Source organism: Hirundo rustica, chromosome 4, assembly GCF_015227805.2.
Source record: "Hirundo rustica isolate bHirRus1 chromosome 4, bHirRus1.pri.v3, whole genome shotgun sequence".
Lineage (NCBI taxonomy): Eukaryota > Metazoa > Chordata > Aves > Passeriformes > Hirundinidae > Hirundo > Hirundo rustica.
In genome coordinates, this window is record NC_053453.1 from 38,566,673 (window position 1) to 38,590,518 (window position 23,846).

At 38.1% G+C, this 23,846-nt stretch overlaps 1 protein-coding gene across 2 annotated transcripts in view; it reads left to right on the forward strand.

Moving 5' to 3' along the window:
• The first annotated feature begins 347 nt into the window (after positions 1–347).
• The window catches only part of ZDHHC17 (zinc finger DHHC-type palmitoyltransferase 17), a 70,296-nt gene continuing 46,797 nt past the window's right edge, over positions 348–23,846 (forward strand). Inside the window, exons 1-2 of one of the 2 annotated variants that reach the window (XM_040061778.2) lie at positions 348–480; positions 17,918–18,021. In XM_040061778.2, the coding sequence (XP_039917712.1) occupies positions 418–480; positions 17,918–18,021 (167 nt within the window). In that variant the 5' untranslated portion in view covers positions 348–417. Of the gene's footprint in view, positions 481–9,756; positions 9,894–17,917; positions 18,022–23,846 lie in introns of those variants that run through there. The other variant, XM_040061779.2, reaches the window with a different exon arrangement.

The window sequence follows — 23,846 nt, forward strand, 5'->3', positions numbered from 1 at the left end:
CTCCTTTGTTACCCTAGCAGGCATGAAGATAACTCCCAAAGAAAAATGGACATTGCTTAGTATGGATCCAAAGCTATATTAAAGGTAGAAGGTGAAGGACTCTCTTTTCGCTCATATTCCAATTAATGAACCTTGCCCCTTTGCAGGAGTATCTCCGCAAACCTATGCTATACTAAATTGATTCCAGGAGAACTGGTACTGCTATCTCCAAACACATGGGGGGATATAGACATACATGCATATACCATATGTGAGATACGGTGTGTGTATGTACATTATAAATAATCCATACCTATAGCTAGCTGTACACTGACACGTCCCTCCCGCGCTCGGGCTCCGAGGGGAAGCGGCGGCGCGCGGGGGCGCCGCGGGCACGCGCAGTACCCGGCATGCAGCGGGCGCGGGGCTCGCAGGAAGATGGCGGCGCCGCTAGAGGAGTACGAGAAGGAGGCAGGCTGCGTCCCCATCCTGCACCCGGAGGTGCGAGCGGCCCGCCCGGAGGGAGCGGGGCTCGGGGCGCGGCCGCGACGGCGTCCCGCCGTGGGGCTCGGGGAGCGGGGCTCGGCGGGCGGGGTGCAAGGAGGGCGGGAGATGCGCCGCCGCCCCCCGCCGCCGGCCTGGGTGTGCGCGGCGGTGGCGGCGGCGGGCCGGGGTGGGCAGGGCCGGACCGGACCGGACCGGGCGGGGAGGCGGGTGCAGGTGTCGGGGAGCGGTGCAAGGTCCGCCGCCGGCCCTCCGTGCGCCCTCGCTGGCGATCCCGCCCGCTCCTGAGCCGGAGGGCGAAGCAGAGGTGCCCTGGGAGGTGCCGCGGCACCGGCCGCTGAGCTGCAGCGCTCGGGGCTCGTCGCCCGCCCCGGCCCGTCTGCCCCGGGAAGCGGCTCGGAGGAATAAGTGTTTCTCCTCTGGGTTTTGGATCGCACTGGTCTGCAGCTCACCCGCAGATCGGGGCTGGCCCCATCCAGCACAGCGCTCCCCGTGTGGCGTGGGCTTATTTTGAGAGCAAGCTGTCTGTTTTTTCCAGTCTCTTAATGTTGGGAGGAATGTTTATAGGTAACATATAGAGGTCGTTACGTGCCATTTTTTTACCCTTCTATTGTGCCGCCCACCTTTGTCAGCAGCATGCGTGTATTCTTGAGGACTAGTGTGATTGTTTTGAAACGTATTTTAAATAGTTTTAGAAAAGCTTTTACGTGTGGACTTGTCATCTGATACGTTAAGGACTGTAAGAATTGATTTTTCCGCCTAAAAAACAGTTAAGTGCATATGTCAGGCTCCAGTTTTTGCTAAACAGATGGTATCTTTCCCTGAACAGTATCTTAAAAGACTGTTAGTTTTTTTGATGACTGAAAAGGCTCTGTAGGCCTCGATATGTGGTCGTATACCTTACCTACTCTACCTCTCTAAACTGTGCCCGTGGCTTAAGAATAGACCAGTCTGTTCTGAAGGAAGTGTCTCGGTTTTTCTGTTGTTGTTGGTTGGTTGGTGTTTGTGTTTTTTTTTTTTTTTTTTTTTTTTTTTTTTTTTTTTTTTTTTTTTTTTTTTTTTTTTTTGTGGTTTTAGTGTTTGTTTGTTAGGGGGTTTTTTGATGATTTTTTTGGGATTTATTTTAAGGAATGTGTGTGGACTGTTGCTACACATTTTTTCAGCCTAACTGGAGTCACACTAAATGCAGTGCCCTCAGTAGCAGTATCTGATGATCTTCAGAAGTGACACAAGTTTTCAGTAGTGATCCTGACTGTAGAATGTCGATGTTCTTTGAGAGAAAGTATTCTTAACTTATGGAAACTTTAGATAGGCAATCTAAGAATGGAAAATGGAATGAAAAACGTTTACAGCTTGTCAGAAATTCATTGTGTTTTAAAGATTGAGGACTAGGGTTTAACTTTGAGTAATTAGTGTATAGCAGACTAAAACCTCTTAAGTTAAATTGGTAGTTAGCTAGCTAATCTCGTAGAATTTTATACTGTTCCTTTGATGCATAAAATTGAATCCATGCACAAAAGATGGGAAAGGAAGTTAATATATATTGTGTGCTGTAACATCAACTGGAATCTTTTAATATGCGATAAATATCACTAGTTTGGAGGGAGTTTTATTCAATGTTTCCAGAAATGCTGGGTGTCTGACTAGATCTTACTCACAAGGTAGTGTCTACATGGATTTGTAGAATGTTTCCTTATTCCTTGAAGTCTTTGTACAGATAAGCTTTAAGAGAGAAGAATGTTTTTCATGTTGGTGGTGAGACAGACTGGCTGTTAACAGACACTCCAGAAATGCTCTTTTAAAAACTTAAGGATTGTGTGTTGTAGCAGAGCTGTATTGTCACAGACCTGCCCACTGAACAATGTGGTGCATCTGTGTTCAGTTGTTTTTGAAGGTCAGGTGCCTTAATTCATGGTGATTTCCACTTTCTAAGAAAATAGCACTATGTCCTTATGTAAGTACTGACGTTGGAACATATAAACAGTTTCGACATTTGTATACATTTAAAACTGATGCTTTTTATAGAACTGCCAAAGTCTTAACCATTTTTTTTTTTTTTATGGTGCTTTTGTTTATTGTGGGTATCTTTTTCAGGTACTCTTTGTATGCCTTTTTTATGAGGCTTTTGCTTCTTACTGTCTTTTTGTATCGACTAATTTGGATTACTTTCAAATTGTTTGAAGTTTTGGGAATTTTTTTGTTGGTTTGTTTTTTGTTTTGAGTTTGGTTTTTTTTAAGCGTTGTGTTTGTTTTTATCTGGGCTCTAAGGCTTTGCATTTTGCCATGAAATAGTATGAATACAATATTAATGTTGTAGGAACGAAGTTCTAAGGAATAATGAAAAATTGCTTAAACACTGTGATGCTGGAAAGTCTATTTATTTATTTATTTGTGAAAGACTGAGTTTAAAGTGATTCAGTAATTTCTGTAGGAAGAGGTAGAAACTGATGGAAATATGAACGCTTTAGGAAACTTATGGTGGGAGTGCTTTTGATGGGGTTTTTGTGGTATCTTGCTGGCTGAGTTCTTGGGCTTTCTTTGCTCCCTCCTTCATGAATGCAAGCTGCATTTAAGTAATAGACTCTTTCCAGGGATATTTATTCTGCCTTATGACAAATTCACTTTAGTATGACAGTGTAGATCCCATTTTTCTAGCTGTAAGACTGCTAGTGGAACAACATAGCTTCTGAAGATAATTTTAGTGGTGAAGTGCAATAAATAATATTAACTGCACTTGTGATGCTTGTAGAATGATCTTATAGTATGTGATAAGTGTTTGGAGAACTGCTGGCTAACTGATACATCTTGGAAATAGTTGTTAAGATTATTCCTGAATTTCATTGTTCCTAAAAGTCTTGGAGGAGTTAGTCTACTGGACTCGGATTTTTTCTTTAATGGTTTGGATGTAATATCAAAATTGTCAATAATAAAACTTACAGACAAACAAGAGGAGAATGGAACTGTAGAAAACCATCTAGAATTCATGCGAAATTATGCTGGTAAATCAAGGCACACCTTAGTGCAGCTGTATTCAAAGTAGTGCAGTGAAGGTAAGGAGCGTATGCGCGGGATTGTATCCCAGGAGTTATTGACTGATAGGATTCAAATATGAACAAGCAGTTCAGCAGAACTTCTCAGTATAATGCTTTGTTTAAAAATGTATAAGAACAAGGAGATGATTTTTGGCTGAACATATGGTAATGCTAATGATGAAGTTTTGTCTTTAAAAATTATTGTTAAATAGTGAAGACTATGGGAAAGGATTAAAAATTATTTTAATAATGCCTTACAGTGAAAGGCCTACAAAAGCCCTGGTCACTTTATCTGAAAAAGTGAGAGGTATCTTTTTCTTTTGCCCTATATGAATATTTTCTTACTGAAATCCAGTGCTTTATTCAGTTCATGCTTAACAAGATCCAGTGACTGGAAGGTGAAGTTGAATGGGATCAAATTGAAAAGCACAAGTGGTATAAATGCTGAGGATGAGTAATCATGGTAATTGAGGAGGGAGAGCAGTGGTGATTATCCAGTTTTCAGCTGGAGTTCAGAGATCTTTCTATTGACCAAATGCAAGTTTCTTAATTCCACAAGTGGATAACTGAGCGGTGTGTCAAATATGTTAATATAGAGGAGTGTAGACTGTGTTGAAGTGACCCTGATTCATATATATGAATTCTTCAGCAGGATTGGGAAGTGCATGGCTGACCAAAGGCAACCCCGTCGGTGTAGGCCTCAGAATGGACATGCCATTGGTTGACCTGCAGTCTGATAGGGTAGCTGTATTACGAGGGATGCAGAGCGCCCTGAGATGGCAGAGTAGTACTGGGCTAAGTAGTCCCTGTTGGTTTGTTTCCTTCTCCCAGTGTTAAGGTTTCTGGTGACAGAATAGCAAGCTCTGCTTCCTTTTATACAGTGTAGTCCTAGTATGGGAATGCTGCTCATGCTGATTATGTTTATTATCCTCTGATTAAATTATTTTAGTAGGTCAACAGACTTGACTTTAATTTCTTTGGATCTTCTAAATAAGAGTGAATTCCTGACTCTTCTGTTCTATGTGATGGTAGGTTTGGATGCTTTGTTTTGAAATTCAAGGAGCGGGAAGGCAGAAGAATCTAAGAAAATGGATTTTGCTTGTAATGCTTCTTTGTATTTGAAAAATATTCTAGATATGTGCCTAGTATGGCTCTAGCTGCCAAAGGTATTGCAGCTGTTGATAGCTGCATCTCTTCCTAAATGATAAGAACTATTACTGGGGATGAAGATCAGGTTTATTACTTCAGTGTAGTGCATTCACCAGTGTCATGTGGTGTGGGATATATTTGAGAAAGATGGAAGTTACTGTTTATTACAGGCATCTCTTGGAATTAAAAAAATCTTGTCCAAGAACAATCTTCATGCAAAGTTGAAAAGCAATTTTAACAGTTATGGTCTCCGTTTGACAGGAATTTTTCCAGATGGAAGCTCTTTTCTTTGTCTCTTTCCTTGTGGTTCGATTTGTAACTACCTAGGAAGTTAGAAGCATATACACTTGTATTCCTTGTTGGTAATTTGAAGAAAAAAAGTAAACCTACTGTGAATGGCTTTGCTCTAATTTTTTCTATTCAAAATTTCAGTGCAAGGTCTGACTTTCCAGCTCTATTCTCTGTGGAGTTCCGTAGGTATTGTTGAGGTTCTACTGGAGTGCTGATTGTTCTTAATTGTCCTGTACAGATGCAGGACTTACTGTGTTGTTTATTCAGGATCACTCCAGAGACTAGTCTTGCATTTGTGAGCTCATTCAAAGATCAAGTATCACTTATTATACTGCTTAGAAAGGACAACAGAACTGTGAAGTCTCAGACAAATTAGCATGCTCGATATTGAGGGTTGAGCCTTGCTTTGAGCATCTTGGGTAGCTTCAGAGGTTGAGGATGGAGAGGACTTCAGATCTAATCCAACCTTATATCACAGGCTGAAGTTTTTTTAGCTAATTCTTTTTATTGCCAGAGTACTAATTATAAAGTAAAAAAAAAAAAATAAATCCTACGGTAATAGGTCATATTGCATAACTGAGAAAGTTGCCCTCAAATTTAATTAGTCTGTTTAAGACTTAAACATGTTTCTAGTCTGAATTTAATTTACTTCTGTTCATTACATCTTTCGAGATATAGGTCTGTCTGTATCTATTTAATATGCTGATGATTATCAGATCCCTACACTACTGTTGTGGTCTGCAGTCCTCCTGACCCTTTTGAGTCCCTCATGTTCATTCGTTCTTTCGATGTTTTGATGGCTTTGTTGTCAATGCAGTAGCTGTTGCAGGAACTTGGGAGCAGAGCACTATTCTGGCAGTCGCACAGCTGTGGCAGTAAATACCCTCTGGATCCCTTCCTCTGGAAGTCTTCAAGGCCAGGCTGGATGAGGCTCTGAGCTTTTGTGACAGGTGTCTTTGCCCATGGCAGAGGGGTTGGAACTGGATGGTCCCTTCCAAGCAAGGCCATCCTATGATTCCTGCTCATCATTCCCCAGTCATATATTTGTGCTGGTCTTGTTGGGCATTGCACACTGGAAACTTCTACTCAGAAAATGACCATCCCTTCGAGGTAGTTGCTAGGATAGATCTTTATTTTAGATAGGACTTTGCTTTTGTTGATATTTAAAAAACCCTAATTTTGTCCTGTCCCAACAATCCCCAAGCTGTATCAGAAAGAGAGTATTAGTTATTCCCCTTTTTCTCTCTCCACACACTCACCATCCTCCCCTCCCAGTAAGAATTATCTCTAACTGTTGTTTACTTCTAGGTTGCAGGCAATGGTGAAATAGGGTCAGTCAAGGGACAGCCTCTGAAGGATGCTTAGTGTTTTCATATTGACACTTGTCTGGGGGTTTAAAAATGGGAGCTACTGAAAAAACCAGGAGTGGGGTTTTTTGGAGCATATTCCTTAACTAGGAGAGTATGTATAATAGTCACAGAGCAAATCATAAGAAAAAAGCTTGCTTACCTGTAGTTTTTAATACATGCAAGATAGACCACATTAACTTCCATTATATTCTAATTTCTTGACTAACCCAAACACTTTGGACATTAACTGTGTTTGACCATTGCTACTAATTTATCAAATGAAAGTGACAGGTTTAATTTCCTGTGAAGCCATGGTGGTAGTCTTTGCTAGTCTGCTATATTATTAGTATTTGCATTTTTGTCAGTTTTATATCAAAACCTAGAAAAGCTAGCAATAACTTAAAATGGTTACCATTTATAACCCACGTGACCTTGTATCCAAACTGCAGGAATTTCTTCTGGCTTAATGAATAGCAATAATCACATTTTGTGGACTATACGGTTGACCCAAACAACCAGTATTTTACAGAAGTTTGATACTTGTTCTTCTATAGAAATCATTTTGTTTGGGCAGTTTAGATTTTCTGGCCAGACTTTTTGTTCTGCGCTTAACGAACGTTTTCAAATTTTGTGGGTTTGTTTTTTATTGACAGTTCTATCATTCTTACTTTGTAATCCTGACAACTTTTGCTAATTTCTTTTATTGCTAGGATGGTGCTTGCCCTTCTAGGGAGAGGGAGGTATTGTATTATTTTGCTAGCATTTTGTTTTTTCATGTTTTTCTAATTTGTCATGGTCATTGCCAATGCTTCACTGGCCATTCTTACAAGGTTTGTTTGGTGTGGTGTTTTTTTTTTTTTTGTTTATTTGTTTTTGTTTTGTTTTTTTTTTCCCTCCAGTTGTTTTGTTACAGTTCCCTTTGTAAATGATGCAGTATTTCACCACTCTGGTCTTTTTCTCAGTGGTAAAATTGCGGCTTCTTGGGCATCTGGTAAAACACTTAAACTAGTTTTCAACTATTTACAATTTTTGTTCTACATGTCTTCTTCTGATTTTGGCAGTGATTGATTTTAAAGTTAAAAATTTATTTTGAGACAGGCTCTCTTAATGCATAAGAGATAAGTGTCTGGTTTGACTCATATTTGTGTTGATTCAGTTTGCCTTTACTTGTTAAGTACCAGCCTTATTTCTCTCAGATATCACAGAAAATTAGTCTCTCAACAGAGCTTGTTTTACTGTGTTTGCCTGGGAAAGTAATGAGACTTTATTAATGTGGAAGAAAATTTACAGAATTAAGGAGGAAAATGTTTGTCGGCTGTTTGCTTGAAAACTGAACAATATTGCCATTGGTACTGACATGTTTAGATAGGAGCAACCTCAATAATTGATATTTCAGCACATACACTGTCTTCTGTGGCTTTTCAAAGACAGTATGAGATAAAGATTTGACTTTCCTGGTATCCTTGTAGTTGAGAGAAGCATTGGGGTATGCTACAAATGAGTCTGTGAGGCAAAGTAGAAAGCTTTTTCTGAAGTCAAAGGGAGTCTGGCTGAATTGAAACCTTGGGCCTGTCACACCCGGTATGTGGTCTAACATTAGACTGCAATTTGTCTTGTGCAATTTTGAAATCTAGTAATTTCTTCCTACACTTGTAGGATGCTCTGATATATGTAGAAGTGTTTCCTCCATTCTCTCTTTAAGAGAGGAGGTGCCAAAAGTGGAGGGTGGTGGGAATGTTGCGATCAGAGCTCGGAAAGCTGCTCAAGATCAGAAGATGGCTCAAACAGGAGGGAGCGCAGTAGCAAGGGAGGGAGGACATCAGAACGTACTCTGAGAACACTTGCATTGCTGCCTCTGAAGGATGTGATTTTTATGATTGAGTTTAAACTGGTCTCAATCCATGGTGGAACCCAGACACAGCTCTTCCCCCATCTTGGGGTCAGCTCTTACAAATTGTGTGGCCGGTAGGTGACTTGGGGTGGTACTTGCTTGGTGAGCCTGTGACCTGATGTGACACCTTTACTATGCTGTTGTGAGAATGGGTAAGAGGTAGTGGAGAAGGTGCAGCCAGGACCAGGAGTGTGATCACCTGCCTGATTGCAGGTCACTTTTAGCTTGTCTTAAGCTGATTGTGATTTAAGTGCTTCCGGCTGTACTCATATGCCAGTGGTGCATGTCTGGTCCCAGGATGAGCCAGATCAAGGAAGTAACTCAATAAAAAATGTATCCAGTAGAAAAACCCTCTGTGGATAACTTTGTACCAGTTCACTAAGCCTGCTCATTGAAGGGTCAAGTGCATTAAAGCACTGACAGAAGGTGGATGGTGAGCGGGGCGTCCTGGTTTGAGAAGTGTGGAGTTAGAGAGAATGGGACTCTCCTGCAGTGTTAGACCATAAGTTCAGTGAGCTGTCTCATTTGCTGCAGAAGATTGTCTATTAGCATGACTAGAAACACCTTTCACGCACTTCCTAGCGTTAACTGGTGGGTTAACCAGCCTGTGTTTATTATAAGTGGGAATAGGAGTTTACTCTGCTGGCTGTTAATGTGAGGTTCCATTGGCTGCTAAAAAGTTGAGATGGGAATGGTGAATTGAAATTTTTTGTAGGGATTGAGCACAACTTGTACTAACTTTTTTCTCTGTATCTGCAAGGGAGAAAAGAGCATCTGTAAATCGGCTGACTGCTTGTTCTGTCGTGCGCACTTGCTGGTGATCACTTGATGAATGGAAAAAACATTTACCTTTGAAAAAGACTTCTAAGAATACCCTTTTCTGTGAATTTGAAAAGGAGGATTTTTTTCCTCCAAGTAGCTGAGTATCAGTGTTGAGATAGACAGATACCTGAGTGCATTTTTGAAGTTTAGCACTTTAAAAGAGTGAAATATGTAAATGGTTTTACATTAATCTCATGACTGACTCCTAATGCTAGGTCTTTTAGGGATTTTTTTTTCAAGGTTTATGGCTTTGTAAGCTCATGTATTGTGAGACCTAGACATGTGTAAATCACTTGGAAAAAGAATAGTTTCATTTTTACCAAAGTCTTGAGATTTTTGGCTGAGAACGTAATGCAACATTCCTTGAAAAGAAAGCCAAAAAGATGAATGTACATGTTGATGTAAGTTGCTGACTAAACACAAGCTTTATAGTGAACTTTACACCACAGCAATTTAAGCTTTTAATTTTTTTTAACCTCTACAAATGCTCTTTTTAAAACACTTGCTCTTGATGCTCTGTGTGCAAATACAAGGCTTCTTGAAAATCCTGTTTGTGAAGCTGCAGCTTCCTGAAATATAACACTGTTCAATTTAGGAGCATCTTCAAGGAAATTACTTGAAAACAGTTGACTGGTTGTGGGTGCTTGTTTTGAAGAAACAAGCATTTATCATTATCAGCTGTGCTTTAAATCACATGAGCTCTGACCTCTGCTTAGAGTGGTTGGATTAAGGCCTCTGGTTGAGCATCTCTAACTTGTTATGTAAAAATTTAGATCCACGTTGGAGAGTATGCAGGATTATGCTCTCTGTGTGATGCCTGACTTGCATGTGGGTGGAAATCTCTAGCAGTAAAAAGATTGCTTTATGGTGTTTGAGGTGAGGCTTTTTTCAATCTATTTCACTACTTTTTAAAAAAGCATTGTCAACTTAAACTATAGATTGATTAAAAAAAGATTGAATATTAGACACAGATTTATTTCCATTGTATATGTATTCTATAATTAGCTTCTCCAGGGATTTTCATAAATGCATATTTTCTTTTAGTGTCAAGAAACTGCAGTTAGACCAAAATTACAGGAGGTAAACTGAACAGACTTCAGAAAATGCAGTAAAATGTAAAAAGCAATGCAAAACAGTAACAGAAATACAATTGAATGGAAATTTATATTATCGTATTGTACTCATTTTGTGTAATTCAGTGCTATAATGGGGGCACGGGGAATGCTAATGTTAATGGTTAAGGATCAAAATAAGACAAGTCTGATGGTATATATTTGAAAACCAAACACTGAACTTTTGGTTTTTTTAATGCATAATTTGATCAGTTAATTTAAAAAGTGGTATGGCATGCTGCTTTTTTTTTTTTTTTTTTTTTTCCCCATGGAGAATATAGTCTGTTCTAGGTGGAAATTTTCTAGCATGGATTAGCTAAACTGAAGGTGTATGTGAATCATCCCAGTCCAGACAATCTAACATCTCCTAGCTGCTGAACACTCTGGCTCCTCGAAGTTATGAATGTACATAGCCCTAGAGAATTCTTAATTTTCTGAGCTCAGTGTTTTTGTGACTATGAGAAGGATCAGATTGTCCCCAGTTGATGACAGTCAACAGTTAGATTAGCTGTTCCAGCAGTAAATGTTGGGAGAAACTGGTTTCTAGAGAAGAAAAATCTACTCTTCTTATGCCTGAGAAGAATTAATTGTGATTCTCTCTAAAACTAAGACATTTTAGTCTCTGTTTCTCTGACTTCCTGTGTTGCAGAGTTAGCTGAAGGGGTAGGGGAAGGAAAGTTACCATAAACTTAAGAAGAGGATCTTCCATTAAAAATACTAAAATACCAGCGGTATCTCTTTTTTGTTGTTGTCATTTGTGTTTGACTGATTTCTTTGTATTTATTTTGTGAGCATTTTTCTATTAATGTTGGTTCATGAGTGACTGGTTTTTGTGTATATAAATGAATGTGGGTGTTTATAATATGCAAATAACTATGTATAAATTTGTCTGTATAGATTCTTGCACCTTTTTAAAAGTAGGAGGAAAACTGGGAGAACAAACTAAAAAGCACTATATTGCAGTAAATGAAGAACAGGGAAATTGAACATCCAAATATGGGGGAAGGAATTCTTTAATACTAACCTCCAGTAGTCTCTGCTAAATGTAACACACACACATGAGGATTATTATTTAGCTTCCCTGAAATAGTTGCAGTCACTTCCAATTTTATTATGATTATCTGACTGCAGCCAGATACGAAAATAGTGTAGTCATCAATTAAAAAAGAAATTATTTTGTTTCTCTTAAGAAACAGAGGCAATAGTATGCAATATTTTATGGAAGGTAATAATTCTGTTTTGACATTTTTATTTTAAAACTTGTTAGTGTTTTCTCTTTAAGTCTCAATGATCTTGGCCACCATTGAGAATCTGAGTGTCTGATTTTGATCGTGGTATCACTTCCTTGCAGGAGCATTGCATAACGTTAAAGGAAAAGCAGTCCTAGCCATCTGCTAATGCCTACCAGAGCCATGTGTGGCAGCTGTAAGCAGCAGTTCTTTCCTCCCTTCCTTATGTCCAAGCAGGCATATTGACCTATTCATATCCTCCTGCTATGTATAATTGTGAATTATGAAATTGCTATCCCAATAATTCAGTCTTGGTCATCTTATGCATGAAAGAATAACTTCTTTTTTTCTGTAAATACTATTCTCAGAATCCTTCTTAAGCTTGTTTCATTTAGGCATTTTTATTGGAAAAGATTAAAAGCTCTGAGTATTGAGGGGAAATGAGCATAACTTATGCATTTGGTTATGAGGAGGACTGATTGGAAATGTCGATATTAGCAGAGCTTCCAAGAATAAACATTTTCCACTCTCCTCTTCCTTGCACTTCATGCTTTTTCCTTTGGAGTTATATTTCATGTTTTGCATTACTTTCTCTTTTCCCATCTTACTGGTCTTGTTTTCCAGAGGAGGTTTGCTTTTTGTTGTTGTTGTTTACTTTTTACCAAAACATGTCTTTTTTTGTTGTTGTTTTTAAAACATTATTCTTTTTTGTGGGTTTTTTTTCCCCCCTACACTGCATTACTTGTGCATCTGTGCAAGCAATCTGCACATTTTGTGACTAATGAGTAATGTCAAAATAGTCACAGATATATATGAGTGATTAGGGCCCTGTCAAAGGATAGTCACTGAAGTGGGAAGCTTGTCCAGAAGAAGTGATCCTTAGTAGAAATGAAGGAACAAAATATCATTCTTACAGATGAGCAAAATTTATCTTTCTTGCAACCTTCCATACCAGCCAACTCTAGTAATTTCTAAGCAGAATAATTTTCTTCAACCTGTCAGCCCAACTTCTTGGTTATTTAAAAGCTGAAGTGTGTTGTCCATGATTACTTAGTCAAATTAACAACTAATGGGTGCAGAAATGTTCCTGCTACCTTCTGTTGGCTTACTTTCCCTCTGTCAGTGGCTCTGGAGCCTGTGTTTTCACAGAAGAAACAGATTCAGCTCACTGTCCTACTAAAATAATTGATTTTTTTTTTCTTGTTGATCTCCTGTGCCCATTTCCTGTAATGAGAGGAGTGAGCGTGGTGTGACCAGAGCTCCAAGTACCAAAGCTGGCTTGAGTTAGGCAGCAGGGACATGCAACTAAGAGCAGTGGGGAAGAAGGGCCAGAGGAATGACTTTTCTCTCTTAGCAAATAACAATTTTGGCTCAAGTCTTGCTTGAAAATGGCCCCCTGGAAAAGGATGGAACAACTAAACACCTAGAGTTTGCTACTTGCCTATTTTAAATCAGTGACATCAGGCCTCTGCTTTACTACCTTCTTACTGGTTTTCCTGACTCAGCTGGGAAGAGCCATTGTCACTTAAGATCAAAATAGCAAAAAACAAATGCACTTGGGTTTCAATTAGCATCTCATCTTTTAATTGGCTGTTAAGGGTTTTTAACAGCTGATCATCATTGAAAAATTAAATTTTTCTGGAATAAATATTTTCATCAAAAAAGGGAAAATATTTTAACACTTGGGAAGTGTTGTTGAAGCCATTTGTGAATGCAGTTTATACTCTAGGATCAAAATGTTATGATGCTACTTTATTATCAATCTGTCATATCATATGTTTTAAAAAGTTGTAGTAGTTTCAATAATTTAAAGCATATTCCTAAAATTTGTTTGAGGGTATATGAATCTGGAGGAGGTTCATTCTTTTAAGTGGGAACTTAAAAGCCTATACTCATAATTTTTCACTTTTTTATGCTTATTTCTGCTCCTTTAATAGTGGGAGGCGGGTAATCTAGATCACTGTAGAATTTAAGAGTTGAGCTTTCTCTTCTGTTTAGCAAGTTGGTAAGTAATCTCTATTTTGTGTGTTACTGTTTTTTGTTAACTCTGAAAAGAGATACTGTGTAAATGTCCTACCTGTGTTTTCTTTCTGGTTTAGCTGTGGAAGCAACACGACTGTGCAAATTCCCTCCAGTGTAACACCACTGAGGCTGGTCCTGCTGGGGCTGAGCAGGCTGTGCGATGCCTGGGTGCAGGGAGCTTTGTTCAGGCAGCCTGCTGTCCAGTTAGAGAGGTGTCTGGGTGTTCTACGGCAGTATCTTATGTTTATGCCTGCTGAAACCATTGTCTGTGGTAGCAAAGCATATGAGAAGAGATTGTGTTTAGTATTGTCAGGTTTTTAAATGGCAGTCTTTTAAATTGCTATGCTAAACGCTTAACAATGGGAAATGTGCCCCCTTGAGCAGATACCTTGTTTGCATTCACTCATTGCATGTCTTCTAAAGGTCTCCTACTCCAGGCTGTCAGTTGTTTTCTTGTTATTGGTAACTTGCCCAGTTAGTGGTGTAAACTTATGTTGCATTCTCTTAGTATTAGTCTTTGGTTTTTTTCTTTCTAAATCATTCTTCCTAGGATAATTAGGAAAAACTAGGAAAACCTACTCTTCTGCATTTGTATTCTGGTGCCCTAGCCTTGCACGGGAATTTCAGAACCCTGAAACAATTATTTTTAGTTCCTAGCTGCTACCTTGCTTCTTTCATTTTTGCCTTGTCAACCAAGCATAGTGTGTAACAGCATTATTTGCACTGACGTGGTCCAAATCACCTATCACTAGGTGAATCAAGTATTACTGTGACTCACAAAATGCAGGTTTTCTTTTCTCCTGATTCCTGATAGCTTTTTGTCTTAGGAACCCAGTGGTTACTCTGCAGATTGGAGCCATAAACTAAGCACTCAAAATGCCAGATAAGAGTTACCCCATAGAATGGCAGCATAGCCAGCATGCTACTGTCAGGTTGCATAGATAATAATGAGTCATAAATTTTGAGTCTAAGGTTGGGAATCTGTGTCCAGGCTGCAGGGAATTGACTGTATTGGCTGAAAACTCATATTTTATATGCTTTGCTGTGATTTACTATTAAAGATTTACTTCCAAAATGAGCATTGTCTGCATATTCTTCTCAGGCACATCTAAAGTCATCCTTTTTTCCACAGTTTACACTGTGGTATAGAAGACTCCATGGTATGATTTTGGAGGCTGTGATGCTCATAAAAATCTGGGAATTTTAGGAATTGTTTCAACTATTCCTAAATGAAAAATATGAACTCAGCTCTCTCAATAAATTATGAAACATGGGGTTCATTTTAACTTTATATTTGTTGTGAGTCTTTATATTAAATGAATTGTAGCTGCTCATGTTTGTACTGGGGGGAAAAAGGGAGAACTTTTTTTTGCTTACTCATGAGTCATGCTTCACCTGTGATCACCTCAAATGTTTTTTCACTTGAGCTATTTTGCATTAATGTGCAAATGAATACTGTTAAAAAGAGTAGTTCAGAGGTACAATCAGTGCAAAAGAAATACATATTTTTTAAAGTTAGGACTACTATCATTAGCTTTAAGTTATTAGAAAACTAGTATAACAGGAGCTAATATCACCTCTCACTTTTTTGAATTTACGTGGTTATTAATTAACACCTGAGATTTTGTTGTAGTCCCATAAACCTTTCTGTGAAAACATTAGTATCATAAGTGATTTCATGATCACTCTAGACTGGCATAAATGTACTCAACTGCTTGGGAATGCTCTGTTGACTGGCTAGTGTAGGCTCAAGGGAACAGCAACTGGGTTTGCGTGCTTGAAGTGGTCAGGAAAATGCAGGCTAGTAAAAATGTCTGGTACATGAATATGTGACTGAAAACCAGCCTGAGCTTCTCAGTTTGCTTTTAATAAATGTTAGATGAGAGATGTTTTCCCTTTCCAGTAGCTATGGGGGGCTAAAAAAATACATCAAACTACTGTCTCCTCATCAAGATGCTCCAGGACAGTGAATGTTTTTTTGTTCAGGTCTACTTATTCTTTTAGCATTTCAGGGTCTGAGCCTTACAAGTTGATGCGCTGCTGCAGTTGTGTGGTGTAATAATGGGTTAACAGATATGGTGTAAATCCTGCCTTTTTCCTAATATGATGGAAAAGAAAAAAAAAAAATCATGTGGGACAAAATAAAGAATATAGCCTTCTCTTATATTTTACTTTCTTTTTTAAATTGTAATGATCTCTGGTCTCTTTTCCAGCATCTTTTACTCCAGATAATACTCTGGCTTATATCGTAGCTGGGGGTAGAAGAGGATTGGTTAAGCTGTTGCCTTTTTCAGATACAAAGCAAAGCTGTGTTTCTGAATTGTAAGAGGATTGGTTGTAACATACTATTTGGATGACAGCAGATGCCCTGTTACATTTTTAGGTTGTCTCTCCTGTCGAGATGGTGACAGAGCAACCTTCCTGCTGGGCTGGCGATGCTTAGTTGGTTCATCTAGGTAATTTTTCAGGCTAGGGAAGAAAAATTAAATGCTTCAGAATAAGATTGTGATTGAAAAAAGAGATATAATCTGCTGATCACTCAGGTATTGTATGAAATGGAAAAAATGTGGTTTTTTTGAAGAAAAGTCATGCGTAAGAATAAGGCTGTTTTGAAAATGCAGACTTGCTGCAGTAGTCATCAGTGTTAACTGTGTTCTAGTGTTAAAGCTCTAAATGCTTCAGTTTCTTGAAAGATTTTTTTTTTTTAGTGTATAAATTTTCATAGTTTTCCTAACTACATAAATTGCTGTATTAATTTAGTGCAACAAAGTGTACTTAATGCAATAGAAATTCTTACTTGGATTTGTTTTCCTCCTGTCTGGAATAGGTATATTGTACGTAATTAATACAAACATGCTCAACTGAAGTTACTCAGTTGTTAAATAAATATTGAGAGCTTTCAGATTTGCAACTTGAATAATTTCTTGATAGTTTGCACTGAAGTTATAGCTGATATCCAAAGTTTTTAGACTTTTGCCTAGGCGGTACTTCAGCATGTTGAAATCTAGAAATACTTAAAATGTGAGTTTCAGACTTTTTTTTTTTTGCCTCTTTAAAAGAGATAATGTGTGTAATAACTTTAGAGTAGAAGTAGTTATTCTAAAATAGCAGCCAAGATGAGTAAAATCTGAGGGTTAGAGGGCAGTTCACTTAAACTCCCGTCCATTCTGTGGAGAGCTGGTTAAGCAGGAAGCAAGAAAACACTTTGGCTCACTAGTCACAACTGGGCACAGTAAGAAGTTATTTCTCATTGTGCTCAACATCTCCTTTTGCAGAAATTACTGCCCAGCTGAGAGAATGTGAGAAATAGGAAGGCCAGTTCCTGCTGGCGCTTGAAACTCCCTAGCGGTAATGCATCTCTTAGTTGAGCTAAAAGGGCAACATACGCCTTTAGGGAGAGGAACTATTTGAGATTTATGACTATGAATCCTTGTTAAGGTTAGGCGCATTACATGATCATTGTCATGACTCATTTATCTTTATTTAAAAAAAAATAAATAAAAGAATCTGTATAGTATAATGAACAAGTTGATCACTCATTTCAGTAGCTAAGTGGAAGTTGGAGCTGTTTTAATTGAACAACTTTCATAAGGTATTTAGAAGTTTTTTCTGAGTTTAGATTAAAGATAATAATTCTTCTCATGGAAGTATATGTTGGGGAAAACAAAGTAAACAATACTTATGAAATGCATTTTTAGAACTTGCAGAGAGCTTGCTCCTTTTGTTTGTTTGTTTTTCCTTTTTCACCCATGTTGCAGTTTTTATACTTTTTTATGTAGCTAGACTGAATTGCATGGCTGCACACAGGCAATCAGCTATAGCTTCTGAAACACAAAGAAAATTGTCTGGAAGATGTATAAAATTAATTGTTCAATTTCAGCTTGCTGAGCTTTCATGTGTTTGTAAAGAAAAATGGTATGTTGCTGCCCTAGTGATGTGTTCATACAGTATTTGAGTATAGATTCCAAGCAGGGAAGCACTGAGCCTGGAACTTTTGCCCTTCATCATCAGCATTAAGTCAGGGAGCTCTATCTGCTGAACAACATGACGTGGTCATGCCATTTACTTTTGAGACCCACAGATAACCTCTGCTATTTGAAATACAACATTTTTTTGCAGTAACAGAGTGAGACTTGGTCAGTTTATGGCACATAGCTTTTCTACCTATGTTATGTTTCGTTGATAAAAGTAAAGTAAAGCAAACAAAAAAACCCAAACCTGAACCTAATACTACCTAAAGAAATGTGTTGTTAGTTTTTGTTAGCCTTCTGTAAAAATACAGGTAGGAGAGAAGTGTAGGATTTGGCAGAACCCTGTGATTGCAAGTTGTGTTTTCTTTAAAGTTGTGTTTTCTTGAAAAGTATACTGGGGAACGTGGTGGCCTGCTTTCCAAAATGTGGAAATGTACCACTCTTATATTTAGGTGGCTTAATAGTACATTGAACTATGTATTGGTTTTATTTTTTCTCATGAAATTATTTTTTTTCTCAGAAACTTGATGATTTGGGTGTTCTAAAAGCAAGTTTGTCTTTTTTAGGAAATAAAACCTCAAAGCCATTACAACCATGGATACAGTGAATCTCTTGGACGGAAAAGCCACATTGATGATTACAGCACTTGGGACATTGTCAAAGCCACACAGTAAGTTTATTTTTGAATGCTAGATCTGTGTTTGTATCAGTTAGAAACAGTAAAAGAGGTTGTTTTATTTGTGTGAAGTAGAGGATAAATTTTCAATCCAATAGTGGAAGATTTCAGAAATAACCTCTACAGAATTACCATTATGACAAATTTATGATAATTGTATAAAAAACATGGGGGGGGAATTGTGGTAAGTTGTAAATGTATGTGGTTGCTGGACAGATGGTTGGAAGAGAGAATGGTACCGATGTTTATTTTCCATAGGTGATGATAGGTAAATAGACAACATTTATATGCAAACATAAGGGTTTGGTCGATTTATAGGTTAGAAAGACTACGTCTCTAACTTCCATTATCTCTGATTCTGTAGTCTCAGTTCTGCTGTAAAACTGAGTTTAGTACTGAAGGATTGCAGGAGTGAACTGGGTGCAGATTTAACTGCTTGCTCTATGCAGATGTATTATACAAATCTGTTTGTTCCACAGTCCTGTAGCAGACACTAATTTACAAGAATTTCCAGAAAGTTGTCACGATACTATTTTTTAGTTTGCAACTGTTTGTCATGCAGAAACCATCACCACCATCACTTTTCTTCAATGAGCTGAGATAGTTCTGTAAGATTTTAATTTTTATTATTGTATTGTTAATTTGAATACTTAACCCATTATGTATCTTGCAGAGCTATTTGCCTTTTTCTTCTTAAGACAAGATTTTTCCTGCATTTTTTCCTTAAAAAAACCCCCTCTGACTGAACTGAAAGCAGATCTGTATGCGACACAGGCCCAGTTTAGGCATAGGAAGTATGTACTGTCCTTCAGTATTTGTTTTGAGCTGTAAGGAGTTTAGCTTCCTGAAACAGATGTCTGACTCTGCTATGGTCGCTCTAAATACTTAATAGTAGCACTGCAACCTATAATACTCACATTAAGGTATTTTTAGGAATTAAAATACTGGCACAATATCAAACTAGCTGCTTCTTATAAAAGTATATAAGTGTTTGACAGCAGAAGTGGTTTTACAAGTTACCTACTTCTATTTTCGTATGCTGATTGCATTTTAGGTTTGAAAACCTAAAATACCTTTGTCCCTCTTAACCCTCAGATTCGGGTTGATCTGTGCTTTCAGCTGAGTTGTTACACTTCTTTTCTGGTCTCCTTATACAGGAACCAACGGCTAGGAGTTGACATCTCACCACAAGGAATACAGTATCATATTGTAGCCCTAATGGTTATTATTGCAGGGAAGGGGGACTGTCGACCTGATCAAGTTGTGGTATCCAGGCAGCACTTCCCTGACTTGGAGGACAGTTCACAGAATCACAGAATAAACTAGGTTAGAAAAGACCTTTGAGATCACTGAGTCTGACCTATGACCCAACAATACCTTATCAGCTAAACCATGGCATTGAGTGCCTCATCAAGTCGTCTTTAAACACCTCCAGGGATGGTGACTCAGCCACCTCCCTGTGCAGCCCATTCCAATGCTGAACCACTCTTTCTGTGAAGAATCTTTTCCGAGATGTAGCCTAAAATTCCTCTGGAGTGGCTTGAGGCTGTGTCCTCTTGGACACACCTTTATTTAAGCATTTACTAGGTTTTGGAGGCCTTGCTATAAAACATGTCTGTCATAAAGGGAAATACCTCTGAAATTTAAGGCAGAAAATAAACTCACCAAATATCATAAGACTTGCAATAAATTAAGTAATGCTGATGCTGTATTAATTCAGTGTTCTTGAAAAGATACTTTTTTACTAAAATGATGTAGCTATTTGCATTTATAGAAGCGTCTATATCCATGTAGAGAAATAGGTGATCTTATCCTCTAGCCTTTGTCTTCAAATATTAATATTCACTGAGATTAAAGTGTCTGCTGATTTTTCCTTACCTTTTAGTTGAGTTATAAGGTAAGAAATAGGCCACTAATTTTATTTTTTTTTTAATAAAAAGGCTGCTCATCAGTCTCCTAGAGCTCTTCCCCCAAGCAGGTCAGTAAGTTGAAGCAAGAGGTAGCAAAATATAAGAAGAATTATTTTTAGTCTCTTGGTTTGGGTGGGGATTTTTTTCCAAGTTCACTTTCTCCTGGAAAAAAAAAATAGTTATGTTATTGTTCCAACATACATGAAAATTGAGAGGTCGTTCCTTAAGCCTTAAAGATGATGGTGAGAAAAATGAGATGAAAACATTTAGAACTCATCTATATTTCTTATACGCTGTTTAAGTTTAGTATTCTATTTTGACATGATTTTATTGACACTAGATTACACAGAAATAAAACAATGTTAGTAAAATACTGTGCTCAGTTTTGGTTTTCATCAAGGAAAAATAAGATCTTGCAGACTCGTCACATTCTTCCCTATGTATTTGTATATTGCTTCTTGTATCTTACTGGACTGTTTCAGTGCTTTATCTTCTTAATCTGTAGATTCAACACTAATTAAATTAACATGCTCATACTGTATGAGCTACAAATACAATAACTTATAATCTCATTAAGATTTTGTATAGAAAACAGTGGTTTGGCTTACTGAAAACAGTGTATTGGTATTTCTATTTTTTAATCCATTACGCTCCCTGTAAGTTCTGACAAAGACCGGGTGCTCTAGGCATATTTTGTATCAAAAATAGTCAGTCTCTGTTTTTTATTTTGCAGAAACTTTTGCTAGAGTAAAAGTCATAGTATTTGGTTTTAGTACCAAAGAACACTTTTCACTGACTTTGTTGTAAACATGTCCGAGAGCGTCTAGGTAGCTTTAGAAGTTGCACTGTCTCGGACCTTCATGTTGCAGATGTTGGAACATGTGTGTAATTTTTTGCCATCTTATATGTGGTTATAGCAAAATTGTTTGGTTCACAGAAAGTCTCCACTGTGTTTCTGAAAGCAGAAGCAGGCCACTCATTGGTACTTGAAAAACTATTTTCAAAGGAATAGTAAAAAATTCATCCATGCTTGCCTTTGGTTTTGTTCCTCTCTGATATTCAGAGGTCTCATTGGAGCTCCAGGGAGGGAATGGAGTCTTGTCTAAAAAAACCCAAAACAACAAACCCATCACAAGTGATTTTAAAGTGAAATTTAACAATGATATGTTAGGTGCATTTGTTTCTGTTGTCTGGCAGCAGTAGCCCTCTGTCATACAAGGCAGCAGTCCTAACTTTTAATATGATGTCTTGGGAAGCATTCTGTGTTAACTTGACAAAGTTGCTGCCTTTGTTTTGTTTTAAATCTTTCAAGCTGCGAAGCAGCTGAAGTTCTCAGGTAGAGAAGAATGTGGGCTGTCACTAGGAGAACAAAATCTGAAACATGCTGTTTGTTGCAGTGTCGTGTTCTGTTGAGAGCGAATAGACACTTTTGTCTTGTAGGGAGTTTGGTCAAATTCCAGCTTTGTTGAAAGTAAGTTAAATGACCATTATGAACATTGGTATTAAACATTAATGGTATTAATAAGTGCTTTTGTGACATCTGGAAGATTGATTCCTTGTGCTCAAGTGTTAGATTTCATTATCACAAGATTAACTTTTCTTTTAAGTTTTATTCAATGAGATAATTCAAAATGAAGTCGTGTGCATTGTGACATAGTGCAGTGTAAGATATTAATTATGTTGAACTTGTCAAGGAAAAAAATTGTTGGATACATGCTTTGTTCACGACTGTTTCTCATCAGTTATAGGGTAACTGGTTGAAAAAAAAGGTATATAGGGAATAATTAGAATTGGTAAGGGTTTGCCAAAGGAGCTCCTGTCTCTTTTGAGCTACTCACAGGAGGGATCGGACAGACTGTGACACAGGTACACATCCATTATTCCTGATTATTTGTGCCCATGGCGTTGATTATATCGCTGAAAGTGAGATGTACCTGACCTTCCTGAGGAAGGGTGGGACTTTTTAAACCATATTAGTAATATGGCCACAACTGTCTAGACAATTTAGGGCTTTGGAACAGTATTTAAGACCTGAATTCCTTTTCTTTTAACACTGCTGTTAATGGTCTGTTAAGCAGCTCTTGAGTTAAACATTTTCTGCTGAAAACAAAACTGTCCTACTGTTAACACAAAAACCTTGAGAACGTGTTAAAGGCTTTGTTAGTGTTTGCCACCATTATAAATGGGAATGAGATTTCCAAAGAGAAAAAATAAAATCTTCTCTTAATTGCATTTCCAGTTCAAACAGCTTTGATTTGAGTTACAATGATAGCAAGATGAGGGAGTGAGCTCCTGGTTTACCTGCTCTTTGTTGGCATGGTGATGTGCTCACTGTAGAGATTCCTTCCTATTATTGTGGCCAAATTTAATGTTAATCGTGCTGCAATGCTGACAGTGTTTATTTTCAAGAGTCAATGTAGATATCTATGTAGATAAAAGAATGGATTACATATTTAAAATACAGTAGGGAACTGTTTTTCAAAGTATTAAGGTCAGAATATCTTTTACCTGCGATGACCAATAAAATGTTACGGGTTAGTTACTGAAATGGCTTAGAGACTGTGGTAGCAAAATGAGCTTGCACAATGGTATTTTTGTCCTGGACTAATTCTGTTTCTTTCAGAACAAGGCAAACTCCATACGCTTTAATTATGCTCCATATTGATGTTTATAGCATCACCCTCTAGAATTCACTCAGATGCTTAATATTTGTTAGATTAATATATCAGTCTACTGTGAGGATTTCAGTCTTTCTCTCCATTACTCTTGAAGAGCATAGAGCCCTTTATAACAACATTACAAGCATGATTATGCTGAGTGTCTGAAATAGTTGAGTTTGTAATTTTCTAACAGCATGTCATGAACCTTTAGAGAAGGCAAGGTGAAGTCAGCTGCAGCAAACTAATGGAACAAGACTCTAGGTTGTATGTGAGAGAAGAATGCTGCACTTCTGGGACAGAGCTGAAGAAATCACAGCTGCAGCAGATTGTGTTTTATTTAATTGTAACGAGCCTGCTGTTTCCAGGAAGAGAAGCAAATTGTTGTAAATTCCTACCGTTTTTGCCAGGCAGATTCTGTCTGTCAAGATCCTTAAGTCCTCTTCTGACAATTTAATACATTGAAGATTCATAAAATTTTACCTTGTGTGCTGCATCTAGTAAACAGTTATGATTGAGTTCAAAATACCAAACGTAAATTGCTAGGAACAGACAAACTGAGGGTGGCTTAAATTAAAATATTGCTGTATACCTCATTCTCAGTATCACTTTTGGAAAGAGCCTTGTTTTCCTGTCAAGGCTGTTCGGATGTATTGCAGAGTTTCATGTTCTGTTTTGTGGCCAAGTAGTAGTACCATGTACTGTGACTTGAAGATTGCCTTCTGGTGGGAAGAATGGGAAGTCTGTGATGGTAAGCCCAAAAGAAGGAATCTGTTCCTACTATTCCTTCTTGTATCTGAAGCCTTGCCAGCAGTCTTTGCTCAGGGCCTCACCACAGTGTACTGGTGAATTCTAGAAGGAGGTACTTGTAAACATCAGTGGAGGTTAATTGGAGCATTCTATGGGAACGGGCAACAGCATTCTGCCTCAACAGGCTGCAGGGTCACTTATGACAGCTTTCCTTGTTTTCATGCCTCTTAAGCCAAGCTCCTTCAGAAAGCAGCATCACATTCTCTGTGAGACTGGAATTTTGCTTTTAATTAAATAACCTGACAAATAACCTCTCCAACCTCCTCCCCACAAAACCCCCCAAAGAATAATCACCCCTCTTCACCCTTCCCCCAGGACTGTCACGGTGCTTCTTGGTTATACCTATCTTGGCAGCATGGTCTAACAAAAAACCTGAGTAGCAATCAAAGGTTACTTTCAAGGAGGTTCATTTTGTGTTGTGTTGTCAACTTGATAGGACACT